Below are 26,295 nucleotides of genomic sequence, written 5' to 3' on the forward strand. Positions count from 1 at the left end.
TGTCATGTTCTCTTAAATCCCATTCTCACTTTCTGGCTTGCTTCAAAATCCCATTAAACACTGGAGAGGGATGGAGTGATCCTTGTTGGAGGACAGATTAGGTTGGACTAAGGGACTTATTTTGTGCTGTTGTGGTCTAAACACAGAGCTGACATGGTGATGTGGTTCAGGGGAATGTGCACTGTTGTGACTGATGCTGCAGCAGTATGAGCATCTTAAGCCTCACTGCTGTCTATTGTTAACAGCTAGACAAAGAGATGTGTGTGTGTCTGTGTGTGTGGATGACAGTGGGAGTACCTCACGTCTCAGAAGAGCTCTCCCTGCACCGCGTGGTACATGTAGGAGAAAGTGCTTGTGTGTGTGATAATGTCTGTATCAGTCAGTACCAGCCTGTTAGCACAGGTCATCAGTGAGTGAGCAGACCACCCCGGATAAAAAGAAAAGGCTTCACACACACATTTAAAGACACTGTGAGTCACCCCTCACTCATAGCAGGGACTCTGTGGAGCTCAAACCAGACTGGACTGGCCTTTCATATGGATATGTGTGCAAGAAGGGGGAAAAAATCACATTTTAATTGGACGGCTCCCATTACAACTCGGCCAACAAAGTTTATACGTCTCCTATCTGTGGTTGGAGGCAAGGAAATCAAAAGATCTCGAATGGACAAAGAAGTTTCAGTGTCGGCCGCTACATGGAACAAAATGTTCAAAACTCCCAAGTTTCTGGATACATTGTTGAAGATAGATCTTTTTAAAGGCCCTCTGTAGAGTGAAAGATCAAAAACAAAGAGAGGGGAAAGGAGGGGTCTCAAGGTCGAACAGAGTGGGACAAAGTTCAAGAGGGCGGCAGAAAAAGTAGTGGTGCCTAAAAGGTGCGCTCCCTTATCTCTACTGGGTTCGCTGGCTGATACCTTTTTTAAGTTTTCTTAGTTCATTTCTCAGTAAGATAGCATCTCCTCTCTATCCCAACAAGTGTCTGGCTTTGTGTGTCTGTGTGTGTGTGCTCAAAGAGTATCATGACATGTGTGTCTCTTTTATCTACCCGACACCCACCTTCCGGGTTTTTGTGTCCATTGTTGGTTAGATCCCTTGCGCACGTGCAGCATTTGTGTGGTGACACAATGATGACACCTGATGTCACCCCCTGTGGGCAAAGCTGGCAGGTTGTTTAATGGTGACCTTCACCTGCAGAACAGAGGTTTTAAACTCTGTGGTTTATTCCCATACACAACAGCCTCGCAGCACTTATGATCACACACGACTCTTTGGTCAGAGCAAAGGGAAGTTGAAGTAGAGCAGCTGTGTTGTTTTTTAAGTTGAACCAGGAAATTCACTCACATTTTTGAAACTGTTGCTTTTGATCTTACCGCAACAATGTCTGTGTCCTTTTGGAATATGTTGCTCCTTGTCTTTTTGTTATTCCTTGATGTGTCACAATCATATTCGGGGGTAATTTTATTACTTGATAAGAAATTGTTTGCCATCATTAAACTTATAACATTAAATTTAAGAATGCATTTTGCACACAGACATGAAAGTAGCCAGATCTAGATAACTGTATTAGAGGCAGTGGTTTAATTGACAGGATAAATCTCCTTTTTAAAGTTTATAATTTAATAGAGCTGGAGTATTTAACTCCATTAGTGGTACTCTCCATTAGATTGGCAACTGTCGGTTCGAGAACAGGAATTGTCATTTATCTAGATGTGCCAACAGTGGAAGGAATCCTTTCTCTCTTAAATAAATTACATAACTTGAGCTATAAACACTCGTGTCTCTAAACAGAGAGAAAACATATTTTCACTCAGTCACTGAGCTGTGCAGGAATCAACATGTACAAAGTGTGACAATAACAGTGTTGTTTAACAAGAGCCTGCTGCCTGAATAACATTAGGGAACGACACGTGCAGCATATGTCTTTGTATGCATGTCAGTACTTGTCTGTACTTTTTATATTACAGGGCAGGGTAAGAGGATTATTTATTTTTGCATTACTTCCACTGTTTCAAACCCTTCCACCTCTCGGTCTGGAGCAGCACTCCCAAAACGAAGAAATAGATCATCACTGCCGGAAAACTTTGGATTGCTCTCTTCACTGCCCCAATGGAGGAACTTTAAGTTACTCAGGGCCTTGCTGGTGGAGCGGGAGATGGGCATGTGTGTTGGTGCAGCATTAAGCAGTTAGTCAATCTACGTTCCAACCCTCACCTGTGGTCATGAACTCTGGGTACTGACCAAAACAATGAGATTGCCAAGACAAGAGGCCGAAGTGAGGTTGGTTGTACCAGGCCTTGGGGATAGGATGAGGGGTTCGCACATCCAGAGGGAGCTCAGAGTAGAACCGCTGCCCCTTCAAGTCGAATGGGGCCACTTAGCAAGATGCCAGCTGGGCACCTTACATAAGAGTTTTACTGGGCTCACCCAAGTAGGATAAGGCACAGGGGTTGTCCCAGAACTCACAGGAGGGACTACATGTCCCGTCTGGGCTGGGAACACTGTGGGATCCAGGAAGAGCTGGCAAGCTTGGCCGGGGAGAGGGATGTCATGGAACACCATGCTCAGCCGGCTGCATCTGCAACCCACTATTTGATAAGTCGAAGCTGGTTGGATGGTTGGACCAAAGCTAGTGGGTTAGGGTTTTGCATGAATGAAAATAACATAGAAAGACTATCTAGTTCTTTACAATACCTCTGTGAGCCATTCTGTATTCATATGTCAAAAACTGGTTACATCGTTAAGGGGGAGGGTAGTCACTGAACAGAGGGACGTTTGGTCCTGGGACACTTCAACATTTCTCACACAATCAGGTGGGGGAGGGGTGAGCAAGAACTGTGGCGCATCAAAAGATGTGTGGTGAAAGAGGAGTTGGTGGAGCAGCTCTATGTGCGGAGGTGGACTCCTGGTCTGCTCGAATGTGGGATTGTAGTTTGTTTAGTCATGTGTGGTTCGGCTGACGATAGACGGCAATATCTTTATCTCCATCGAGACGTCAGTTGGCGATAAGAGCTGCTGTGACCGACTGAGCCGACTGAAAATACTACACTGACATTGTGTCAAAGGTTTATGGTGCGATTATCCAGGAGAGCTACTGTGAGAACGAAGGCTCTTGTGCAAACTAATGCAAATTCCTTTCTAATGGCCCCTGATAGCAGTAAAAACATTAGAATTTATCTTATCTGCTTCCATGAATCTATTGTTTTGGACGAACATGGCCTGTGAATGAAGGCTTTTAAAATGCTGGAAGGTTTCTGCAGCTGGCAAACTCTGCATATCCCAGCATGTCTTCTAAAATCCCACACTACAGCGCCGATCTTGATCATAATGTTTAATGATCCTCTTGTGTACACTTAAAGACAATCAGGGGTTCAAATAAGGACATGTGTGTTTGAATTTCATTAAAACTTTACCTGTAATTACATAAACGGTCGAGACGAACAGGTCTTCATCCAAGTGAAACACTGGCCTGTTTTCGCAGTGCATTTTTTTGGGGAAAAAGTTGAGTTATTTTTGTAGACAGTGCCAGTGGCCTGCTCGCAGACTAAACTTTCAACAAAAAGAAGAGACCCCTGTTTGGCAAAGGGCTAAAAGTTTAAATAAATAGTGGAGGGCCAAGGTCGAGTCTTCATATCTAGCTTGCTGAGTGCTGGGGGTTTTTTTGCAGCTCAGGAACAACCAGACTGCCCTCCACACCTGTGAAAACTCCAGGACCAGATATCAGCAGCCGCCAAACTAAAGAGAGATGTGGCACAGCAGAGAAAATAACAAATAAAAAAACTGCATGTTATAGCAGCAACACCAGTGAGAGCTTAAAAGAGCAGACGTCCAGACCAGCTCTGTTTCTCAACAGCTTGGATCACACAGTTGCTTGGAGATCAAAGAAATGTTATTATTCTTTTTCCATGGCTGCCTTCACTGTCTGCACTGAGCTACTTTCCACACTTGGCTCTCCGGCTTTTTTCTTCTTGCTTCAGTTAAGTTGTAAGTGTGTTGTTAACAGAGCAAAGCATGTCGGACTGTGAACAGAGAGTTGTTATTTATCCTGAAAACTATTTAGGGAGTAAAGCAGTCAAATAAATGCTGCGTGGTGGAATCATTCGCGCGAAAAGCTCATTAATAGTTTTAGGAAATGTTTACACCTGAACGGTTTCAAGCCAAGGTTCAAGTCTTTGTTACTCTGTTAACATTTGATCCTGAGAGTTTAGACAAAAATTGACTTACACTCTAGAGGAGCCGTCTCTCTTTGTAGAAGAAACAGTGGTGTGGATAGAGATGTCGGGGAACATGGTTTGACCTTACCCAGACCTGACCTGACCTGACATCTATGGAGTCACTCCGGCTAGAAGCAGCAGCTCTGGTCCACCATCAGCCCCCCCCATACTCAACCTACTTACAAGTTTTCTCTGGAGTTCTGCATGGAATGTGGTTCTTAATGATTCCGTCTGTTGTTTAATGTTAAAATTAGAAACAGCCAGACAGTTGTAAAAGAGATAAAATAGGGCGGAGGGGAGAAATGGTTTGCCATCTGTGAAGCAGAAACTCTCCTGCCACGGCCAAATGCCTGAAACGCTACAGTCCAACTTGTAACTTAGGAAAGTTAGTGAGCTTTGTTAGTCTGGTTTTATGGTTTTGCCGAACTTCATTCACCGTAATATTCATAAAATCGTATTTTCCTCTCTTAAAAGAATAATATTACAAACAGACCTCTGATTCGTTTAGTTCTAATGTTGCTCTCTGCTCTTGATGATAAACGTATGTGTTTTGCTTCTTAATCCATATTAACTCTGGAACATTGAGTTTCCTGTTATTTTTACATTTCTTATCATATTCAGAATCCAGAGGGGACAAATTGTTATTGTTATTGTGTCGCAACTACAAAGACTGAAAGTGTTTCCATATAGAAGCATAAAGCAGCCATTGTGCATTTTAGACCCGCAGGTCTCTGATGTGTTCTTCTCTCTGGATGAATCCTGTCAGCACATCTGGCCACTCTCCCACCACAGGGCTTCTGAGAACACGTGGAGGTGTGTGTGTGTGCTTGTGTGTGTGTGTGCTTGTGTGTGTGTGTGCTTGTGTGTGTGTGTGTGTGTACTTATGTCCACATGCCTCGTTCACTGGATGGGAGGATGGTGCAGCAGATGTGTCAACATGCCAGTGCTCAGTCATGGTAGCTTTAGGTGAAAGCTGTGACCCCAGTGATCCATGTAGAAAAGAAAAAGCGCCACTTCAGTAATTAGCATTGGCTCTTTATCCCAACCAAATAAATGACTTAGCCGTTCGATTTGTGAGTCGGGTGAAAAGATGTCACCCCAACAGTTAACATTACAAGGTTGATTACATCCAGTCTAACATTATTCTGTTAACAACAGTGTTCGACCTGTGACGTCAGAGGAAAAGAGTCGCCATGTTCAAATGGTGATCCTTTTGCTTTGCTGTAGTGTGCTTGCGTAAGTCTCTTCACTGACCATCAGTTATTTAGAGTGAGTTTGAACGAGCCTGTTATTCCGAGGCCTCCTTTATCTACCTTTGTGTTTGGTTGCAAAGAGCCGCCTGAGGCCGTGCAACGATGGAGCTGGTTTAGTGAAATGGCTTGCTGTGATACAACCGGGCTGACACGCTACCTGCAGCTCCTCGAAGGAGACGGCAGCTGTTTTTTTAAAAACCCCACTTTTCTTTTTTTTTGGTGTGGTTTTGTCTTTATTTCATCTCAACCCGTCTGCGCTCTCCCTGGGTTGAAAGTGCACAATTCCCTAGAACCTCTACATCTGATCAGGTCGGCCTGCACTCAGGAATGCTGTTTTAGGTAGCTGCTCACTCTTTTGGCTTCAGACCTCTTGTCTCAGTCATCAGGGGGCGAGGAAGAGAAAACCACGGCAGACAGTGGGGAGTCGGCCTGACGGTAAGGAAGACGGACAGGCACTGAGAAGGAAGAAAAGAAAGGGGGGGGGGATGAGTGGGCAGGTTGAGTCCACCTCCATCCAGTGGTCTTGCTGTTTTCCTCCTGTTGCAATCTGAGGCCATGGCAATCAGGAAGCAAGAGGGGAAGCCCGTGCAAGCAGAGGTGCCACAAGCCAAATGTCATGTACCGTCAGAGACAAAAAGCCTTTTACTGGAGCTTCGATGACGCATCTGGGTTACATTCAGGGGGCAGCACCATGGGAAAATGCGCCGCCTTTGAACATGCCTCATCTCAGGCCAGTGAGGTGTTTAAGGGCTAGTGAGTGTAGGAAATCTTTCCCCGTTTCTATCAGGAAAGGTTTCTGTGCCATAAAACCCCTTCTTTTTTTTTTTAAAGGTGCTGTGTGTGGGCTTCTCAATAAAACCTGCGTGTGGCCCTTTAGTCTGCTTGTCTTCAGACAATGCCAGCCTTAGTTAGAGTGTGATGAGATGCCAGGAGCAGGACAGAGCAGCAGCAGCCCTGTCCGGCAGGGAGCCGCCTCTGCCTGCGAAGACACACTGCAGACCAACTTGGTTGATGCCATTAATCATGTCAGCCGGCACAAAAAGGGGCGAAACTTGTGCATGAGTGCTCACGAGTCTACACCCATGCAGCCAGATACAAGCGCACACGCACGCACACTCTGTTCCTTTGCATCCACTTTGTACTTGTGTGTTTGTGCACTGCAGTCTTCTGCTTTAACCGTAACAAAGCGCATCACTGCAGAGGATGCACACACAATATGCTGCAAACACACATTTTCAGTCCTCTGTGTTCTTGAGGCCTAGGAGAGGAGGTCCTGTGTTTTAATTAAACCTTTGAGGGCTGTTGTGTTTGGCAAAACTACATTGGTGTTTGTGTTTCCTAAGTCCCTGCCTTCATTTTGGTTTACGACCCCACTTTGAACTGAGCAGCCGCTCCCCCACAATGAAGTTTCCAGACATGGCGGGACAGGAGTGTCTGTGTCGCGGGACTCCTCCGCTCTGTTTGTCACTGTTGATGAACATTTTATAGAGCTCTATTTTTTGTATTTTCAAAATTCTACTTCAACAATGTCTCCTTGGTGGGTTTAGATGATCATAAATTGTCAAAAAAGTGTTGGGTTCGTGGAAAATACATCTCTCTAACAAAACTGCCAAAAATATTTCTCCGGTGTTTGATGTGCACATTTCCTGAGGGTAGATTTTCAGGTCTCCATATTGGTTAAAAAAAACAACAATCACATCTGCTCTCAATTCAGAAATGCCTCCTAATCTTGACATAACTTTTTGTTATGACTGCTCAGATTCGCAAAAAAACTCAGTGGCTGAAGCTGACCTCACGCTGCATCTAAATAGGCCCGGGCTCTGTAAATTGTATACTGGTTGTGATGAATATAGCAAGTCCTTAAGGGACAAACAAACAACTTCCTCAGCCTCCAGCAGCAGCTCTGCAGACTGCAGCCACTCCTCAGCAGCGTGAACCTTCAAAGACCGAAAAACTAGTTTGAAATACTTCAGGGCCTTTATTTCTTTCTGCAGCTTTATGGCTGGAAACTGGAACGAGATCCTGTGACATGTGCGACCCAGACTTTCCAACTGTGAGTGTAGGTTTTGGTCCTTGTGGGTTTGTTTGGACGCTGTCACAAAAATAAGTAGCAGGGCTCGTTGGACTCCTGTTTTAACTTCGTAGGACAGCTGTTTATCAACACACTAGAATTACATCTTATTACAAACCTTTCTGTTGCATTTCACATTTAATTTCTATAGAAAATGAACATTGACATTACATTTAGAATTATTATTAAAATAATTATTTAAAAAATTGAATTATTTGTCTAATCTCGCTGGGATATAGATACGATTTGATACCACACTTATAATACATGGCTATAGCATGAAAAAGTAGCTTCTCTTGTTTTTTGTGCACATTGAACAAATGTGAGCCTTAGCGGTGCTGGTAGGTGGATTTCTGTTTTCCTCTTGTTTCCAATCTTGATGCTAAGCTAAAGTGAAGCCTTGTATACTAGCTTCTCATTTGGCCCAAAGGTGACTTTCCCAAACTTTGAGTTATTCCCTTTTTAAAAGTAATAGTAGAGCAACGGCGTGAGATTTGATTCTCCGTTTTCTTGCTTAGAAATATCTAATATCACCGGTTTATGGTTAATAACAGTTGAGGGATGGTTTTCCTTCAGCCAAGACTATAGTCCAGACAATGCTGAGACTGGTCGAATAAGGGAATGCAGTGGAAAATTCCCAGGCCAAGTTTAGAACCGAGCCATGAGCACAGTGAGGGGAAGAGGGTGTAGATTTGGGGTTAGAGGGAGCGCAGAGAATGGACGCTGGGTGGGTGTTAGTGGGTTTCTGAGGGAGGAGTCGCTGGTTTGTGCAGAGAAGGAATCGCCATGAGACTGCTCACTGCAGTTCCTATTTAATTACAGCTGTACTTGAAGGACAAGGCCAGGCATGCTCTGCCCGAGCATCTGAAAACACACTAATTCATATATGCTAATGTGGTGAACAAGTTTGGGCAAGGGATTTGTGTCCACTGAGGAAATCCAAGTGTTCCGCACTTCCTCAAAGCATACAGTTCTTTTTAAATGAGAGTAACATCAGATAAAAATACCGGAGGTTGTTTTAAATTTGGGCATTCATTGTCCAACTCAACCAGAGATGAGCTACAGTTTAATGTTTGTTTTTATTGATTTTAAGATCTCTTTCTCTCCTGTTTATATTTTTTTAACTTTGGATCGTTCCAGATGAATTGCTTTCTGCCAAACAACTAGCACCACAACTGCCTCCTGCTTCTCTGACCTCAGAAACAACATGTAGCTTTCTGGCGTAAGCAAGTCGAACCATGAGAGCGAGCTAGCACACCATCAACTTCTGCAAAGGGTTATTTTTGGAGTCCATAATTACAAAGGAGGGACTGACTTTGCTTCTCGGCAGCTCATCTGCAGCAAACGCACTCACCACTGGCAAGGTTGGCTCTAGAGCCACCCAGCTCACTTTGTGTTAGCTGTGTGTCAGCTACAAAAACAAGCTCATGCAAACGGTTGTTGGCTCACCTGAAGATAAGTTAATGCGTTTTTAAATTTATCATCCCTGCTTATTTTGTTGGATTACTAAATTAAAGTAAGGCACTGAATTTCCCAGGTTCCTCGGAAATGAGTCTGATGTGCAGAGTTCTGCTGCTGCACATGGCTCATATGCTATAAATCTGTACATAGCCCACAAACACGCCCTGTGTCCCCTGAATCCAATCAGATGTGTTCGACCCCATGTGAAGTCATTTATTTCCCCCCATTTGAAGTTTACTCTCCCTGAGGCAGGAACCATCCAGAACTAAATCCACTTAACATAAAAGCCTGTGCAAACATTGCTGATGTAGGCTGTGTACAAGTTCACTATTAACTCTTGACTGTGTCCTTCGGTCTGTATGAATAGTCAATACGAGTCCAATAACCCTATTTAATTGTGTGTTTCTTGGATTTTGGTCATTTGAGCCTCCGGATCCCTACACTGAAGAAGTAAACTTGTTTACCAAAATTGGTAAACACAAGTAAATAAAATTGGTTCAAGTTACTTCTTTAGTTTAGTTGTTGGTTTGTTTGTAACTGAGACTGGACGGATTACTATGAAACTTGGCGGAAGGATGTGATATAGATCGGCAAAGAACGCATTAAATTGGGCTTGGGTGGTGGTGCGGTTGGGGGTGGATCCAGGAAGTAATTTCACTTCGAGGCATTTTTCAACGTTTTCCTTGATTTGTCAGAATAATTATTTGATTTTGATGAAGAATACCAGGCATATTTTAGGGGATTAATATTTGTGTGTGCAATTTTGGTGCTTATCCAAAGAGAAACCAAGATCTAGTGAAGTTAAATGTGGTTTCATAAGGGGACTACTGAGAGTTATTCTGTTCATTCTTGTTAACAATTTCATTCCTGTTCTAGTCGATAAATAGTCTTTTTTTTTTTTTTCAGTGGAAGATGGGGACAGAACGTACATGTGTGCATTTGCTGAGAGGGAGTTGGCCGTTCCTTTAGGGTTGTTTACTCTTCTAATATCTCCCTGGTGCCACACTGACAAGATCTGGGGCCATTCTGTTTGTTTGTAAGGGAGAAAAGGGACTGCATTTTAGAGTTATCACATTTTCTGTTGGCGATATTCAGAGAAAATGACAAATTCAAGCTATTAATCTCCAGACGATGGGGGTGAAGTGGATTATGCAACAATATCCCGTGTGTGTGTGTGAGCGCGAGGAATTAAAAGAACAATTACAGCAAGCTACAAGTACGGGCATATATAGGTCACGAGGCTAAAACAATGAGACAAGCTGTCAGGCCCTGCACCAGTCTGGCAGTTCTTCAGCCTCAACGTGCCCTTCACTGCTTTGATTGGCTAGAATGAAGCCAGAGGTTTTCATGATTGGACGTGACAAATCACCAGACCTGGCAATGACCATGACCATAACCACGGGAAAAATTAGTTTAACATCAAAGTGAATCACAAAGAGGATCTATAGCACGTGTCTAAATCCGTGGTTTATCCACGTTGTGTTATTGATTGCTGCTAGAAGAAGTTCTCATTTGGCCTTTGTTTATTTGGTTTTAATAATTTACTCTGGTTTCCTGTGGAGCCAGATTATCTTTAATGAGCAGTTTAGTGATTTAGAACAGCACTTTTTGATTCATAGATTAATAGATCTAGGATTCAGCATCAGCTCACTATTGATGCTTAAAGAAATCGCGCAAATAGTTATACTGTGTATTGTAGTATGTCTCTTTTTTTTTTTGTACAAAGTGGACTCAGAGTGAGTAACTCCGACTTTTATTAGAAAAACACCCCCTATTGCATACCTTTTAGTCATAGTCACATAAAGGGGGACTTGTCTGGATTACTGTCTGCCACTGAGCCTCACTTTTAATGAATGCCGCTCTGGTATATTCATCTTACCCTTAATAAAAGTTCATAAATTAAGTTTTTTATTTTTTTACCCAAAGCCCCCTTACGAGCAGTCTTGCGAGTTCTTGAAGTGACTCACAAATGTCTGGCAGGGATAGACAAGACATCGTGAGAAGACGCTGCCCCTTCTCCCACACAGCCCTCCCCTCGTACCACCCTCCCCCGAGTTGGTGCTCGAATCAGGCCAGCTCAGCAGTTCAGGACGGGAGGAGAGGAAGGAAAGAGAATGGAGGAGGGGAGGAATGAGCCCCAACTCTTGTGTGCTGATATGAACTGTGTCCCATAGACCCAACGTAACAATGGATACTGACAGCTCATGTGGAAAGTCTCTGATAGACAGTTTTGACAGTGTGTGTGTGCGTGTGTGTACTTGTTTTTGTAACCTCTTTAGGGCCATTTCCAGTTGAAACAAACAAACCTGTACACCTCATGGGGACCGAAGCATGGTGGTCATCAGGCAAATCTAAATTTGTTGAGGTTAGGGTCAGGGCTACCGTATTGAGTTTGGCAAGGTTAGGGTCAGGAAAGCAAGGACGTTATTTGTTTTTGATTTAAGGCATGAATTGGTTATTGTTAAGGTAAGGGATAAGGTTTTTGGTTTGTTTCCACAATGAATGGAAGTCGATGCAAAATCATAATAAAGGTAGTTGCCTAAAACCCTTGTGTGTGTGTACTTAAACAGATATCTTTGTTAGGACCAGTTTGAGCCTAAAACTTTAGTTTAGTTGTGATTGTTAAGGGGTCTAGGGAATGCACCATGCCAATGAGTGTCCTTACCAAGACAGTAGTACAATATTGTGTGTGTGTGTCTGTGTGTTTGTGTGTGTGGGGGGGAGAGATGATAAGGACACAGAGACGTGATGGAGCAAACCACAAATGGAGTCAGTGGAGCAAAGCAGGAGCAGGAAGAACTAAGGATATGTGTCACCATGCGCAGGAAGTGTTCTGTTATGCTGTGTGGTTGTGCAAGAGCGGGTGTTGGTGTTTTCAGGTGCAGGGGAGGATGGGAACGGGGCCTGTCCAGGCTCGCAAAAGGACTTATCCGATTGCATCTCCGGGGAACGGGGGGCCCTCACCTGGAGGCCAGAAAAGGGGCTTTTCACTGACCCTTGTTCGTGCCTGAAAAGAGGTCAATGAGGGAGCTAGCACTGATGGCAGTTTTCAACACATAGCCGGGCAAAACTCATGCTGCATCCCTTTCAGAGGATTAAGAATAGTCATGTCAATGTGGATCAACGACAAAAGTGGGCAAGAGGCTGAAATTCAGCCAAGACTGACTGTGGGTTAGTCCTGGGGTTAGACATTGGGTTGTGATGGTTGACGTTAGGGTAAGAAGGGAATAAGAGGCATGTGTGTGTTTGTGACTGTATCTGTCTGCTTGGGTAAGGATAAAAACAAAAAGTGATCTCATTTGCCTTCGGAGATAACATTTTCTCTGGCCTCTCATAAGTCGAGTTGCAACGGGGTGGATTATTATTCTTGCCCGTGGTGTGAATGAGCTGAGCGTCTCCAGAGGCAGCTTCATAACAAAGGATCACTTTTCCTGTGGGTTGATGTAAGAGCCTCTCAGCAAGACACCTTCTGTGAAGACAGACACAGGCTCGCCCTTTCCCTGTCTTTCTCTTTCTGTTTCCATGAAAGCCAGCACTTAAGTATAAATAAAAATCAAACTGGCTTGGCGGCATTTTGATGAGTTGATATGTATAATATTGTCATATAACTACAGTATTTAGATGTGTGCGTTCATATATTTGGCTTCCAGATATAGTTTAGACTCTTCGATAGCTAAATGCAGCAGATGATACAGTGGTTTAGTTCAAATCAGTTGGATTATACAGTATTGTATCGTTTGAGTTCACCCAGCCCTCCACAGAGGCCACTGCATCCTACTTACATGTGGGTTTATTATTTTTAGCTCTCTCTTTCAGTTTGCCCTGTTTTTAGATGCAATGCTATTTAAATAACACGAATAATTTCTACACTCAAACTAAAACGATGGATTGGTTCTATTAATTTGATCAACAATTAAAAAGCCATTGCAAATTAGCAAAACGTGTGGGCAAACGTACATGAATAATATCCACACAGGACTCGTAAACATTGTTCTCCTCATTAAGCAACGTGAAGAAAATCCAATGGAGGGCAAATCCGTTCAGTCTGGGGCTCTTTAAACATTATTTGATGAAGGCTGCTAAGCTTCTGTTGAGGTTTGTGAGTGTTGGAGAGGAACTGAGACTTTACACAGGGATTGGGAATATTATGTTTCATATTGGCTGTGAATGAGAATATAGGAATATTTGAAGAAAGAGGCTGTGAGGAAAAGTATAATTTTTAGGGGCATTAAGACCTGATATTGCATCCTGAGTGATCCGATCAAAAGTTGTCTGCACTAAGAGAGACGTCCCATCACGCAGACCAAACCCGGAGGTCGTCTGCTGAGTATGTAGCCGCATTGTTTTCACTGCTTGACTGTAAATCATTCCTGGGCCACATATTAAGGATCAACTACTCAGTTGACCTCCTCTGATCTGCTACAGTTTCACTATGAATCAAGCATATTTTAACACTTCTCAGTGTCCATATGTTGACTTGTTTGTGACCTCAGCCACAATGTCACCACAGCCCTTCGTGTTGACCTGATGTTTTTCTCAAATTAGTCAAATCTTTCTTCCTAGCTGTACACATTGATTCATTTAGCCCCTCTTGACTCTCTCACTCGGACTGACACACACACACACACACACACACAAACATTGTCATCGATCACATCTAAACTCAGACTGGGAACACAAATGTTGAGCAGGGAAGTGAGATCCTGTCACAAATGGTCACAGGAGACCCCTTCAGGACACATTTTAATGTCATGTGTAAACACTCAGAGCTGACCACTTGAGATTGGACCTCTCAGGATGGATGTTAATACTATAGGTTTGAACGGGGCCTAAGAGCAATTCTGTGTGTGTTATCTTTACCTCTTTGCTCTCTCAGACACACACACACTTTACAAGCAGACGGCCAGACAGGTGGCAGTGACTCCCGTCCAAGTCTGCTGCTGTGAGCTGTGTCCCCACAACCCTGCCAGATTCTATTTTCTCTCATCCCTTCTTTGCCAAAAATGCATGTAAATTATATTTTTACTCTTATGGCTGCAAGAAGGTTGGATTTTGATGTTTACTCTTGAGTCAATCTGAGTCCTCATTGTTCAGTTTGAAAATGTACCCCTTGTGTTATGGTTGTTTTTTAAGTAAAGAGTCCAAGATTTCCATTAACGCTGTGTTCCACAGGGATGTTTATTTATATCCTTGCATGGGTACTAAGCAGAGCAGGCCGCCCTGGTACCTGTGGGCCAGATGGAGCTGAAACTTGGTGGAACTTAAATCAACAGCATGTGTTTTCCTGGTTGGAAACATGCATATGTGCAGGGGCAGAGAGGCGGTTGCATTAGAACCAGGAGTATTAGTTGAAGGAGGAGGAAGCAGGAAGGGTTTGAGAACCCCCCACCAGCACAGTTTTTTCTTGAAGGGTGCTGGGGGGGGGTGCTTGATGGTGTGTGGATTGCTCATTTTGAGGAATGCAAGAGCCGTCGACTCCATCGCTCTCCTCGTCCTCCCTCTTTGATGTTCTCCCCTCTTCTGTCATATGTCAGCACACACACACAAACACAGGTTAATCTCCTTACGTACGCACACGCACTCTCCTTCTCCCTTCTTTAAATACTCCTCTGTCCGTCTTAACCTCTGTCCCCCCCCTGTGATTTGGCCCCACAGATGTGTATGTGCTGGTTTTGTGTGGGGCCTTGTGTGTGTGTGTTAGTGTTAGGATTAGGCAGGTACTGGATATGGTCAGAGAGCTAGGGTGAGTGTAAAGGCAATGAATGGAAGACTATGCAATGTCACGATAGCTCCTTATTACGGTCTTGTGTGTGGAGGATGGTGATACCTGTAGCGAATCTTAAACCTGTGACTCTCTCCTCACCCCACCACCACCACCACCACCACGACACACACACACTCACACACACACCAGAGCCGAGCAGACGAGGCAGCTCCCTTTAACTGGTCCCAGATGTGCAGCCCGGCCCCGGTGTGCTGCGCCGACTGTTACTGAAATGATTGAAGGAGTACGCAAAGAGTTTTATCTCATTCTCTTCTTGCTGGTACTCTCCCCAGACTCTCCCCGGACTCCCATTTTTATCCCCAGCGTTGTTGGTGTGGTTTTCACCTTGTGAGTGTTTGTTTCACCTTGTTTCCTCACGGCAGACATGTCGCAGGAACGACCACAGAGGGAGTTTTGAGGAGCGGCCGTCTGCCTGTGGACAGATTTTGTAATTGTGTTAGCATCACAACTAGGCAAGATGCATTTCACAGGTGTGTGATTGAGATCAAAATGAAAGGTGCTCATGGTCATAACAATGTGGCAATGACTCGATAAAAATGAATTGTTGACGGGCATTGTGGCTGATGTGATCCCATTGCAAGATGTTCTCTAGTTTTTTCATACATGTATAATATGATCAATATTCAGATTAATGACTATGAATGATGATCGAGGCTCTAAGCGGATTTTTATTTATTCTTCTACCATCTCTTTCTAGAAATAACAGATTCCCAGTTCACATAATTGCGGTGCTTGTGTATATGTGTCAACTCCGGGGGAAGAAGTATTCAGATTATTTACATAAGTATAAGTAAAAAATCTTGCATTCAGAATATATTTAAGTAAATCAATATAATTATTATAGGCAAACTATGCTAGAAGTATCAAAAGTAAAAGTCCTAATTATGCAGAATGGCTCATATTGATGCATCGCATTTTATAAACTGATAAATGTTTTCTATGTTAAATCTTGAGAAGATAGTTACCAACCAAAGTCATCAGTGGTATCTTTGTTCAATATGGTGAAATACCAATATATAGTCATATAAGATGTAAATACTCAAGTACAGGAACATATATCTATGAATTGTTCTCAAGTGCATCATTTGAAAAGCATTTACTTTTCCGATAATGGACAAGAGCAGAAACTTCCAGTAAATTCCTCGACCTTCGGGAGGAGGAGTCGACAATTGCAGCCACGTACGTTTATCAAGCTTCTCCAAATTTCCACCCGGGCCCTGCCTCCACCACCCCTCCAGGAATGTGAAATATGTTTGCATGTTTAAAAAAAAAAGTTCATCTCTATTCTGTCTGGATTCTTTTTCCATGTTAGTACTAGCCGAGCGTCTTGGCAGGAGACAGGCCCCTAAACACACAGATTGACTTCCCAGCCGTCTCCCAATGCGGAAGAGACGAGACGTCCATGAATACTGATTGTTTTGATTCGTCCGACACACACATGTACGTCCCATTGGAAGGTGGCTCCGTGCATGCATTCATGCATTATTATTTTTTTACAAAGAAGAAAATCTGACCCGGCAGCTAAGAGGAAGTGTGTTAGAGTAGAAAAGCCTTTTTTAAAGTATTCACTGCAGCTCCATTACATGGGAAGGAGACATAGAAATGTGCAGTTAAGCTCATTTTTTTCCTTTTATTTGGATCTGTTGTGTAAAACCACTGGAGAGACATGAAAACCAGCTATTTCTGACCCCAAGCTACGAGAAGAAAGCAGCACAGAGCGTCCTGCATTTCATTAAACTGTCTTTTCTAATGCAAACAGGGGGGAAATGCAAATGTAGGTAAAGGAGAAGAATGTTTCGGTGGATACGCACAGCGACTGTTCAGCGGTGTTGTTAATGGCCTGCCTCTCCTGCACGGCTCTGCTCTGTCATGTGCTGTTTCATCCCGCTCTACTTTGTGCCATATTCCTGGTGGTTTTGAAAGTGAGGAGCTGCCAGCTGTGTGTGTGTGTGTGTGTGCATGTCTGTGGGGCTCAGGAATGAAGCCCACTGCCACAGCATCCAGTGACCTAATGCAAAAGGCAGCAGGGTCGAGCACTATTCACTCTTCTCCCTCTCTCTCTCCAGCGATTGTGGTCTCTCCTGTCACTAAGCACTTTGTCACGCTCGGCCGGAGACAGTGATGGGGGCTGGGGGGGGTAGTTGGGGTGCAGGAATGTCACTGGCATAGATGGACTGTAGCTGAATATGCTGCAGACATAGCAACAAGCCGGAGGTTGGAGGCTGTAGTTTGAGAATACTGCAGTGAACTGATGAAATTTAACATCACTCTCCTTTGAAAGCAAAATTCCCAACATGTTAACTTTTCGTGCCCCAAGAAAATAAACCTTTCAACAGCTTGGTTAATGCGCATTTTTCACATATTTTTAAGCCTGTTAGAGAAGATGGCAATGGAAGTTTAATACTTGAAGGAATTGTACGGCATTTGGGGAATTTTTTGCTTTTTTGCCTAAGCTCTTTTCAAACTGGCAGGAAAAGTTCCAGAAATTGCCAGATCTATATCTCTGACATTTGCCTTTTTACATACAGCCCCTCCAGAAAATGTCAGGAAATTGTCCGGACCTGAGTGCTTACCTCAGAGCAGCTTAAGTTGGAGTAAAGATGTTAATAGACAGTAAAGTCTCCCTTAACTTTATTTGGAGCATAGTTTTCTCTGCTTCCTATCTCTGGCTGAGTGTATCTTCTTCTTCTGCATGCTCTGTTGTCCCCACAGTAGTTACTGCCTCTGTGAAGGCGTCTGACTGTAAAGTTCCTGAGCTGCTGGTGTCTGGGACGTATCACTGGGTAAAAATATCATTAGCAGCGGGGTCACTGGTCACACCCCCGAGTGCCGTTAGCAGAGTGTTGATGTTGTCGCCTTCATCCCGAGTCTCACATGCTCATAGAATCGAGGCTTCTCACTGACAGCGTTTAAGATTCAGTGATAAACATCAGACTTCTGAATAAAGATGTTACAACAGATCATGAGGATCATATTGAAGAGCAAAAAGTCTGAGATTTCTAGAGTTGAAGAAGGTTGTAATTTATTGAGAAACAAAATCATAATATCCCGAACAGATATCATTTCTTGCATAGTCTTTTCAAAGTCCTGATACACATGACAACATGGAGCTGATGAGCCAAGAGATGAATGATTGTGTTATTTGTGGATCCTGTACTAAAGTATAACTTAACAAAATGCCCCACAATCCTTTAGTTAACACAGGTGACAGGTTGAACTTCTGATATTCCCCCTCTGACATTACTCGTAGCCTTAAGACTTATTCTCATAATATCATGACCTTATTCTCAAATTCTTTCCCTTTAAGTGGCTCTAATACTCCGTCGTACAATATAGCTCTAGAATGGTAATAGAATAAATTGCTATACTATTTTAGCAGTATGCTTCTTTCTCTTAAGCCGCTTTGGAGCTTTTTTATAAAGACTGACACATTATGTTCCCACTAAGCACAAAGATTTCCTTTCTTAAACATGTGAAGTGGCACACAGGCAGGTTCTAGCTCTACTGAGACAACACAGTCAAATCACCAGTAGATTAATATAATGTCTGACTTTAGTTGTGGCCGCTCGTGTTTCTCCCTCTGCCAACACAGGTATACTAAAAAAAACACTTAACATGGGGAGTGCCAACTTTCACAGAGTCCTGTGTGAAATATCACACATGAAGTCGGCCCCAAACACCTCTTCAAATATCATTAGTGTGAAGGTCCGTGTTGTTATTACCAGACATGGCTGCAATGTTTGTGTTGATCTTTGTGTGTGTTTTAGTTATATTGCATCTCCAGTAAAACGAAGCATTACAAGGATGTGAAATACCATGTCAAAGTGTGTGTTTTTGTGTTGGTCCATTGCTGTCGTCGTTCGAGTCGAGTTCGTGTTTACAGTTGTGTGTCGAGTCAGCGGTGGATGTAAGAAGAGCTGCCAGGAACAAGTGTGTGTAGCCCCTAATGGCTGATCATAAAACCCTTTAGATTCCTGCCTTTTTATGGGAGATGGAAAGCAGTAGGACTTTCTTTTCACAGCTTTGCTTAACTAGAGGTGGGCCGCGGCGGAACAAAGACTATTTTTCCAATTTGGCTCTGTGAGCTCAAAGACGGCATGGGGCGTTCGCCAGCCACCAGGGATCACAGTGAAACCAGTTTCATCCTCCTGAAGGCACTGGTTTCATACCAGCAGGCTGCATGTTACGTTTTCGAACTAATTTGAATATGATCATCTGATAGAGCTTCATAGAAGTTGATGCAAAGTGTGGCTGTGAAGAAGTGCACCAACATGCCAGTGATGGAGCCTGTTACTTTTAACAGTATCCTGGCAAGTTTAATGGCCGTGTTCTGAATGTCTTCAACTTGTATGGACACTTCTCCGACTACATTTACCCCCACATTCCTTGACTGTCGTGCACACACACACACACACACACACACACACACACAGACACACACTCTGACAGAGAGTAGAATGTACAAGTCACCCAGAAGCTGCCTTTTCACCTCTGATCTTTCCCCCTGACCTTCAGTGGGCTCCACTCTGGAGCCTGGTGTTTTCTCGTATAGGCTTGAGTGTTCCTAAATAAATCACCTTGCTTTGGGATTTACACTCACGAGGCTGGAAAACACGGCAATGCTGAAAATCCCTGTGTGGATTTCTCTCTTTATCCGCGGTCTCGCATTACCCTCGCTGATACTCTCTACCACAGACGTTTAATGTGATTTAAGTGAACGAATGTTTTTCCGTCTCTGTCAGCATTTTGCATCACTGTGAGTTGGAGTTTTTAGTGGAATTCCCCAAGAACAAACTGAAGTTTAGGATAAACGCAAACAGCTGCTGTGCACAGCAACAGGGCATCATCTAACACGTTTTATATTCTATAGACTGATCAGTAAATCACATCTGAGACTAAATAACCATGTGGAAACACTGAGTAGCACCTAATTGAACCGAGTTGTTCTAATAGGCTTCGGTTGCGAGGTGCTGTTGAGCCTGCAGATGCCTGGCAGTGACCCAGTGGGCTTTGATCAGCGGGTTCACATCGGCTTACCCATCATGCTCCAGTGTAGCCGGGATTAGGGTTGTCAGGAGTTGTTACCATAACCTTTATGTGATCGGCCGGAACATGCCCACTTCGTCTAGCTCTGCTGTGTGTGTGTGTGACTGTGTCTGACTGTGTTTGTGTCTGTGTGTGTTTTAGAAAGCATGGACACCTGAGAGTTCATTCTTACTTAACTTCTCTGAAGTAATTATTCACCTTTACGAGGTCGGATGTTTCATCTGCAGTTTAAAGAACAGTCATTTCCTTAGACTGCAGAGACGTATAATTGAATCCCTACAGAAGGCCTCACAATTTTATCGATTATCTGCATCAGTAACAGAGAACATATAATATTTTCCGCTTGATGAATGCATTGAATATAACACCCCATCGACACAGACAGAGTTTGGCCCAGTTTGCTTCCATGACTCAACATTTTAATTTGTGTGGCACCTCCAGATTCTGTAATCCCACAATGCTCCAGTGGTTTTACTTACCGGGGGAATATGAGGAGTCTCAAGCACAGATACAATTACATCAGTTCATTTAGTGGTTGTTTTCTTGATTTGACAGATGCCAATCACAATTTCCCAGAGTCCAGGGTGAACTCTCCAGGTTTCTTAAACACTAGTACAAAACCCAAAGATGCAAATAAAAGCAAACGATTCTCAAATGACAAGGCAGGTTCAGCATCGTTGATTGAAAGAAGACATAAACGATCAATCGATTACCAGAATAGTTGCTGAATAAATGTGTCTTTATGATTGATTGTTTCACTCTTAGTGCACTGAAAGGATGTAAGTGTAATACTTCAGCTTACTCAACAGTGGCAGCCTCTTGCTCTCGTTTTCTAACTATATTCCATTTTAATTCTTCTGATTGATTCACCCAAAGTTTCTGGAGGAGAGGTGTCACAGGTCGTTCCTTCCTGCTGTTGTCAGTCTCCACATGCTAATATATCCACACTCCACTGAGGGTTCTAACTGATTTTGTTTATTTGTTTATTTGTTTATTTAGAAGGATCCCCATTAGCTCTACCTTAAGACAGAGCTACTTTTAGTGGGGTCCACATTTAAGACATACATACAGATATCAAACATTTTAAAACAAACATTTTTTTAACCACACAATAATACTTTTTGTGTGTCTATTCGATCTCCTCCTATTTATAACTTTTTACCTTTGCGTCTATGTTCCCTATTCCCTTCCCCCACACGTCAGATTTCCCCGAAGTCAAACTAATAACAGGTTGTTGTTATCTTATCTTAGCTTTTGGAAAACACAAAATGACCTCAGTGCTTCGTGAATGTGAACCTGTTCCACCTGCTGCTGTTTCCATCGTTCGAATTCCTTCATCATTCTTTACCTGGAACTCACATTCAAACTATGTGATCATATAAATAGCTACAGGAAGAATGGAAATCACCTTTTTGGTGAGGTGACGGATGTCCCTACATGGTGATATCGGATGAGTATCGGTCGGTTTACTCGGCTCATTTTCTTTCCACCTCCTTTTACTTTAAATTCAGCTTTTAGAAAGCTTAACATAGAGTAACATATGTATTTTCTTTTGGTGTAGTTTTTAATTGAACACCACTGAGGGAGATTTTATACATAGACCTATTTTAAATGCCGTTTTCCAAGTGGATTGTATATCATACCCACCCCATGCCTTTGTGTTCATAGCTCTATTTAAACAAATTACACTGACACGACCTTCTTATGGGATTTAGCAAAACAGCTGTGAGACATAACACACACACAAAGCATAATTATAGTTGTGCACACAGGATTTATGACTGAAAGATCATCCGTCCTACTGAAACGCGCCGGTGATGTGGTGCGGCTGTGTGGCGTGCCGTCGGTTTCGGACTGAGGTGAGGGTGTGGAAGGAGGGAGGGCGTTGCACCATAGACCTGTAATGAGACTTTGCTGCAACTCCCCTCCAATGTGGTTCCCATCAGCGTAACTTGCACTTGTGGCTGAAATTCCAGTGCTGTTGCAAATGCCTCGTCTGGATTCAATCAAATCAACTACTGCCGCAACATGTGTAGAAAACTAAGAATACCATGAGCTCGATGATGCCCGGATACCTTTAACAAGAGACATTTTCCAAACTCTTTTCTTGATCAGGTGTTATGTGCTTTAGCCTCAGCAGTTTGGCTCAAGTCTATGAGCAGTCGAAAACATTAAGTGGTGTCGATGGCGACAGACATTTTCCAGAACTTTTCCCGCCACCTTCCTTGTAAAATATCTGGAAAAATGTCTTGAAAATACACAACAAGCGAGAGGAGGTGATGAAATTTCGAAACTGACAAAAAACTAAAATATATCCTACAGAAATTCGAGAGGTTTTGGAATTACGGGCCGATGTTGATGTGATGTAAACGTGATTTTAGCGACATTTTCCTGTTGTAATCGCGTCGCACCCGAACAATCTCCTGCTGGCTTCTTCACATCTATCATCCTTATTTAGTCATCGCCAGTTCCCCCCGTGCCCTGTGTTCGGTGTCACTGTTGTCCTCCACAAGCTGCTTCTCTTCACCTGAGGACTTGCTCCGGGACCTTGTGCACAGACCCAAACTCCCACCACGTCCCCCAGAACCTCAACACTCCCTCTACTTCTTCTCCAAAGCTATAATTAAACAGGCTCCTGCTTAGTCGGCTGTCTGCACAGGACCTGTAAGAGGAGGTGGTGGAGGAAGACGACATGTATTAATGAGTCAGCGCTGTGTCGGGAGCTGCATGGCAGACGTGCACGCTCCTCTGAGGCCGGAGGGCCGAGTGGCCAGCTGGCTCTGCTCCGAGTCTCTGTATCTGTTTCGATGTTCTTTCCCTCCACAGTGAACTTTGACTGGATCAAATAGTACAGTCCACACACACATACACACACACACACACACACACACTATCATTTATTATAAAGCAGGTGTCCCACACAGTTGGGCAAAGATGAGTCATCATTGTGCCATGGAAGCTGAGGAGCTGATGCCCCCGCCTGGGGACCCTCACTTCCTGTCACATCGGGCTTCGCTGTGTCCAGATTTCCTGTCTGCCGGAGAGGGGGAGATTAGAGAGCTATGAAGTTATTTTTTAATCAATGAGCGCACACACACACATGTCTCTGTCCGAACCACAACAGAATACATTTAGTCAGTCTTTTCTTCTTATGCTACATCCTCATCTCTGCTATGGATTCACCTGGGGTCCACAATACTTTTAGTTTCAGAGCCTCTAAAACTGAGAAGTTTGAAACCTCCGGGGCTGCGTTTCCGTCTGGAGGGGCAGTTTGGAAACAATGACGAGCACTTTGGTGGATTGGGTCTTTACGGTGAGGACGTAGCCTTCACTAATTCGACAGGCTCCTGTCACACGACCCCCTTCCAGGAGAAAACAACCGGCATCAGCCTTGTAGAACATGTGTGTTTATAAGTGTTGCTGACCCTGTTTTCTTTGCTGTGCAGTTAAATCTGCATTTTACAACCATGTAGGAATCGGGCTGTCACTGAGTCCCATGTCCAGCGGGATATGCATTTCTTCCTGTTTACTCCAACACACACGCCCAACAATAACAAAGTAGCATGGGTGTTTCCCTCAAGTTTTACACCTTAAGGGAATCAACCCACCTTCGTTTATTTTGGCCACGCAGCTCCATCTCAGCTGATATGTTCAGAAGTGAGTCTCTCGGTGTGAGGATGATCTCGTCCTCCATGAAGGGTTTCATTGTTTCACTGATTGCTGTAGATCTTTGGTTGGCAACATCACGTTTGAACTGTGTTTAACCCACTGATCTTGCCTCACAGCTCATTCTTTGCACCGTGTTTTATCTTGTCTTACTTCGAGGTAACTGGTTCAGCTGGTTCAGTTCCTGTCGTATTACTTAAATCCGCAGTTTTGTCCGTTTTAAGGTTTGTGTTCGTACATGTGTGTGTGTGTGTGTGAGTGAGTGACTGCATAAAGACCCACTGAGGATCCCTACGTCTCTGCCTGGTAGCAAAAGGGTGGGTCACCTCTGTCAGCACAGGCAGGAATGTTCTGCACGCTCAGCGTTTTACCCAAACACACACGCACTGCATCTCAGTAGTAGCAGTGTGTGAATACAGTTGACACGCTCGCATGTCATTTTTGATGCATAGTTTGGACCCCTCATTCCAAAGGGGACCCGGTTCAGGACTCAAGCAGCGAGCACCGGGGCCTTGTTTATGGCTTCAGTAATAAAAAACTGTGCTAATGTCACATGTGGAGTGAAATCTGTATAAATGTTAAGCAGGTTTCTCGCAGGAAAATTCTTTTCAAGTCCATCTGTGCATAGTTTGAGCAAAGGTTGCTGAGTTTGTGAGGCAGGTGGTTTGATTTAAAGACGTAGGCCAACACTGGAGCGCTCGTGTGCACAGGTTTTCTAGTTCAAGTATGGAAACCTTTATGTTGTCAGCTTGTTGTGACTCTCAGACTTTTTTTCTATACAGTTTAGATATTTTCTTCTCTTGTTGTTGCATTTGGAAACGAGTAGCACGTGAAAGACTGTTTTTCAACCCTGAATACTTAACGCTAACCTCTTCCTGTCTCTTTCTATGTCTTTGCAGAAGAGGTCGACTACGCAAACTTTGGCACCAACACAATCACGCGCAGGAAGAAGGCAGTGGTCGCGCTGCGCAACAACGACATCAACCGCAAACGGCCACACATCCGCATCGGCATGCCCCAGGACTTCCGGCCCGTCTCCTCCATCATCGATGTGGACATCCTCCCCGAGTCTCACCGTCGTGTCCGGCTGTATCGCCACGGATCAGACAAACCCTTGGGTTTCTACATCCGGGACGGAACCAGCGTGCGGGTGACACCACACGGGCTGGAGAAAGTCCCCGGCATCTTCATATCCCGACTGGTGCCCGGGGGCCTGGCGGAGAGCACTGGGCTGCTGGCGGTTAACGACGAGGTGCTGGAGGTGAACGGCATCGAAGTGACTGGGAAGTCCCTGGATCAGGTGACGGACATGATGATCGCCAACAGCCACAACCTGATCGTGACGGTCAAGCCCGTGAACCAACGCAACAACGTGGTCCGCAGCAGCAGGATATCGGGCAGCTCCGGCCAGTCGTCCGACAGCAGCGGGTCGACCGGTTATCCCAGTTTGTCTGTGGCCTCCATCGGAGCCCCGTCCTCCGGGGCACACGGATACCAAGACGACCTGGAGAGTGACGAGGAGACCGATATTGTCATTGAGAGCAGCATCAAGCGGCCGTCTCAGAGGTCCAACGCCTCCCTGGCGTCAAGCGCGTCTCGCACACACCAGCAGACGCCAACCACGCTTCCAGGCCTCGCTGCGCCTCCCAGCCCCCCCACACGCCCCTCATCGGTAGTCTCCACCGCCTCCTTCCGCTCCCAGACGAGCCTCAACGGAGGGTCCCACCACCACCACCACCAGCAGCAGCACCACCAGCAGCACCACCACCAGCAGCACCACCACCAGCAGCAGCAGCAGCACAGCAGCCTCAGCTACCAGCTTCACAGAGACCTCAACCTGCAGCAGAGCCTGCACCAACAGTCCCAGCACAGTCACCACCACGTACAGCCGCCGCACCACAGCAGTAACCCGGCGCTCCGCCACAGCAACGGCAGCCTGCACAAAATCCTCAGCTCCATGAAAACGGACCCACGGCACAGTCTGGCGCTGCCCAGGGGGGGGGTGGAGGAGGATGGCACCGTCATTACCCTATAATACTTACAACCACACGCGCTCAGAGACATAAACATCCCAAACTGCTCAGAGACTCAAACTGGAACGCGGATAAACATGAGCACAAGTGGGTTTTTTTGTCCGATTTTAAGTCAAGTAACTTCTGTTTGTTTTTACAAGATAATAATAATAGGAAGTTGCGAGCCATGACACAAGGAAACTGTGTATATTTCTTATATTTTTAAGGTTGTTTTTGTCTTAAAATGAAAAACTTGTACGTATGTATGTAATAAGCATCGGATCAAATAATTGTTTTTAGGCGAGTCCACTGTATCGGATAGTTCTGAACGACATCTCCTGCTAGTGACCACTTTTATAAAGACCTTTCATTCTTATTACTGGGACCAACTTGGGGTTGCTTATGGATGTTTTTAAAGAGTAAATCTATATTTCTTATATTCTGATAAATGCTGTGTAGGGTATGATTTTTCTTTTTTTTAATAGTTCTTTTATGCATTGATGATTGTGATCAAATCCTTGTATCTGTTCCAATAAATTATTCTGTCTCACAATTTGGCTATTTACTGTATTGTGTAATTAAACTATGATTCTTAATAATTATTATCATGAGAGCGTCTTTATAGCCACAATTGTTATATTTGAGTCGAAATTTGAATTAAAATATAGACAGTTGGCTAAATTCTGGTGGTAAGACAAATTGATAGATACCTGAGTACTATGACTTTTACCACTTAATGGCCAATTCAAGGTTTTTTTAATCAGAAAATAGATAGTTGCATATTGTGACTT

The 26,295-nt window shown here is 44.1% G+C and overlaps 1 protein-coding gene across 1 annotated transcript in view; it reads left to right on the top strand.

Moving 5' to 3' along the window:
- pard6gb (par-6 family cell polarity regulator gamma b) overlaps positions 1–26,057 on the top strand; it is a 34,028-nt gene extending 7,971 nt beyond the window's left edge. Inside the window, exon 3 of the mRNA XM_053447197.1 lies at positions 24,392–26,057. Coding sequence (XP_053303172.1) covers positions 24,392–25,527 — 1,136 coding nt within the window. The 3' untranslated portion in view covers positions 25,528–26,057. The remainder of the gene's footprint in view (positions 1–24,391) is intronic.
- The last annotated feature ends 238 nt before the right edge of the window (positions 26,058–26,295 follow it).

This window comes from Pleuronectes platessa, chromosome 18, assembly GCF_947347685.1.
Source record: "Pleuronectes platessa chromosome 18, fPlePla1.1, whole genome shotgun sequence".
Lineage (NCBI taxonomy): Eukaryota > Metazoa > Chordata > Actinopteri > Pleuronectiformes > Pleuronectidae > Pleuronectes > Pleuronectes platessa.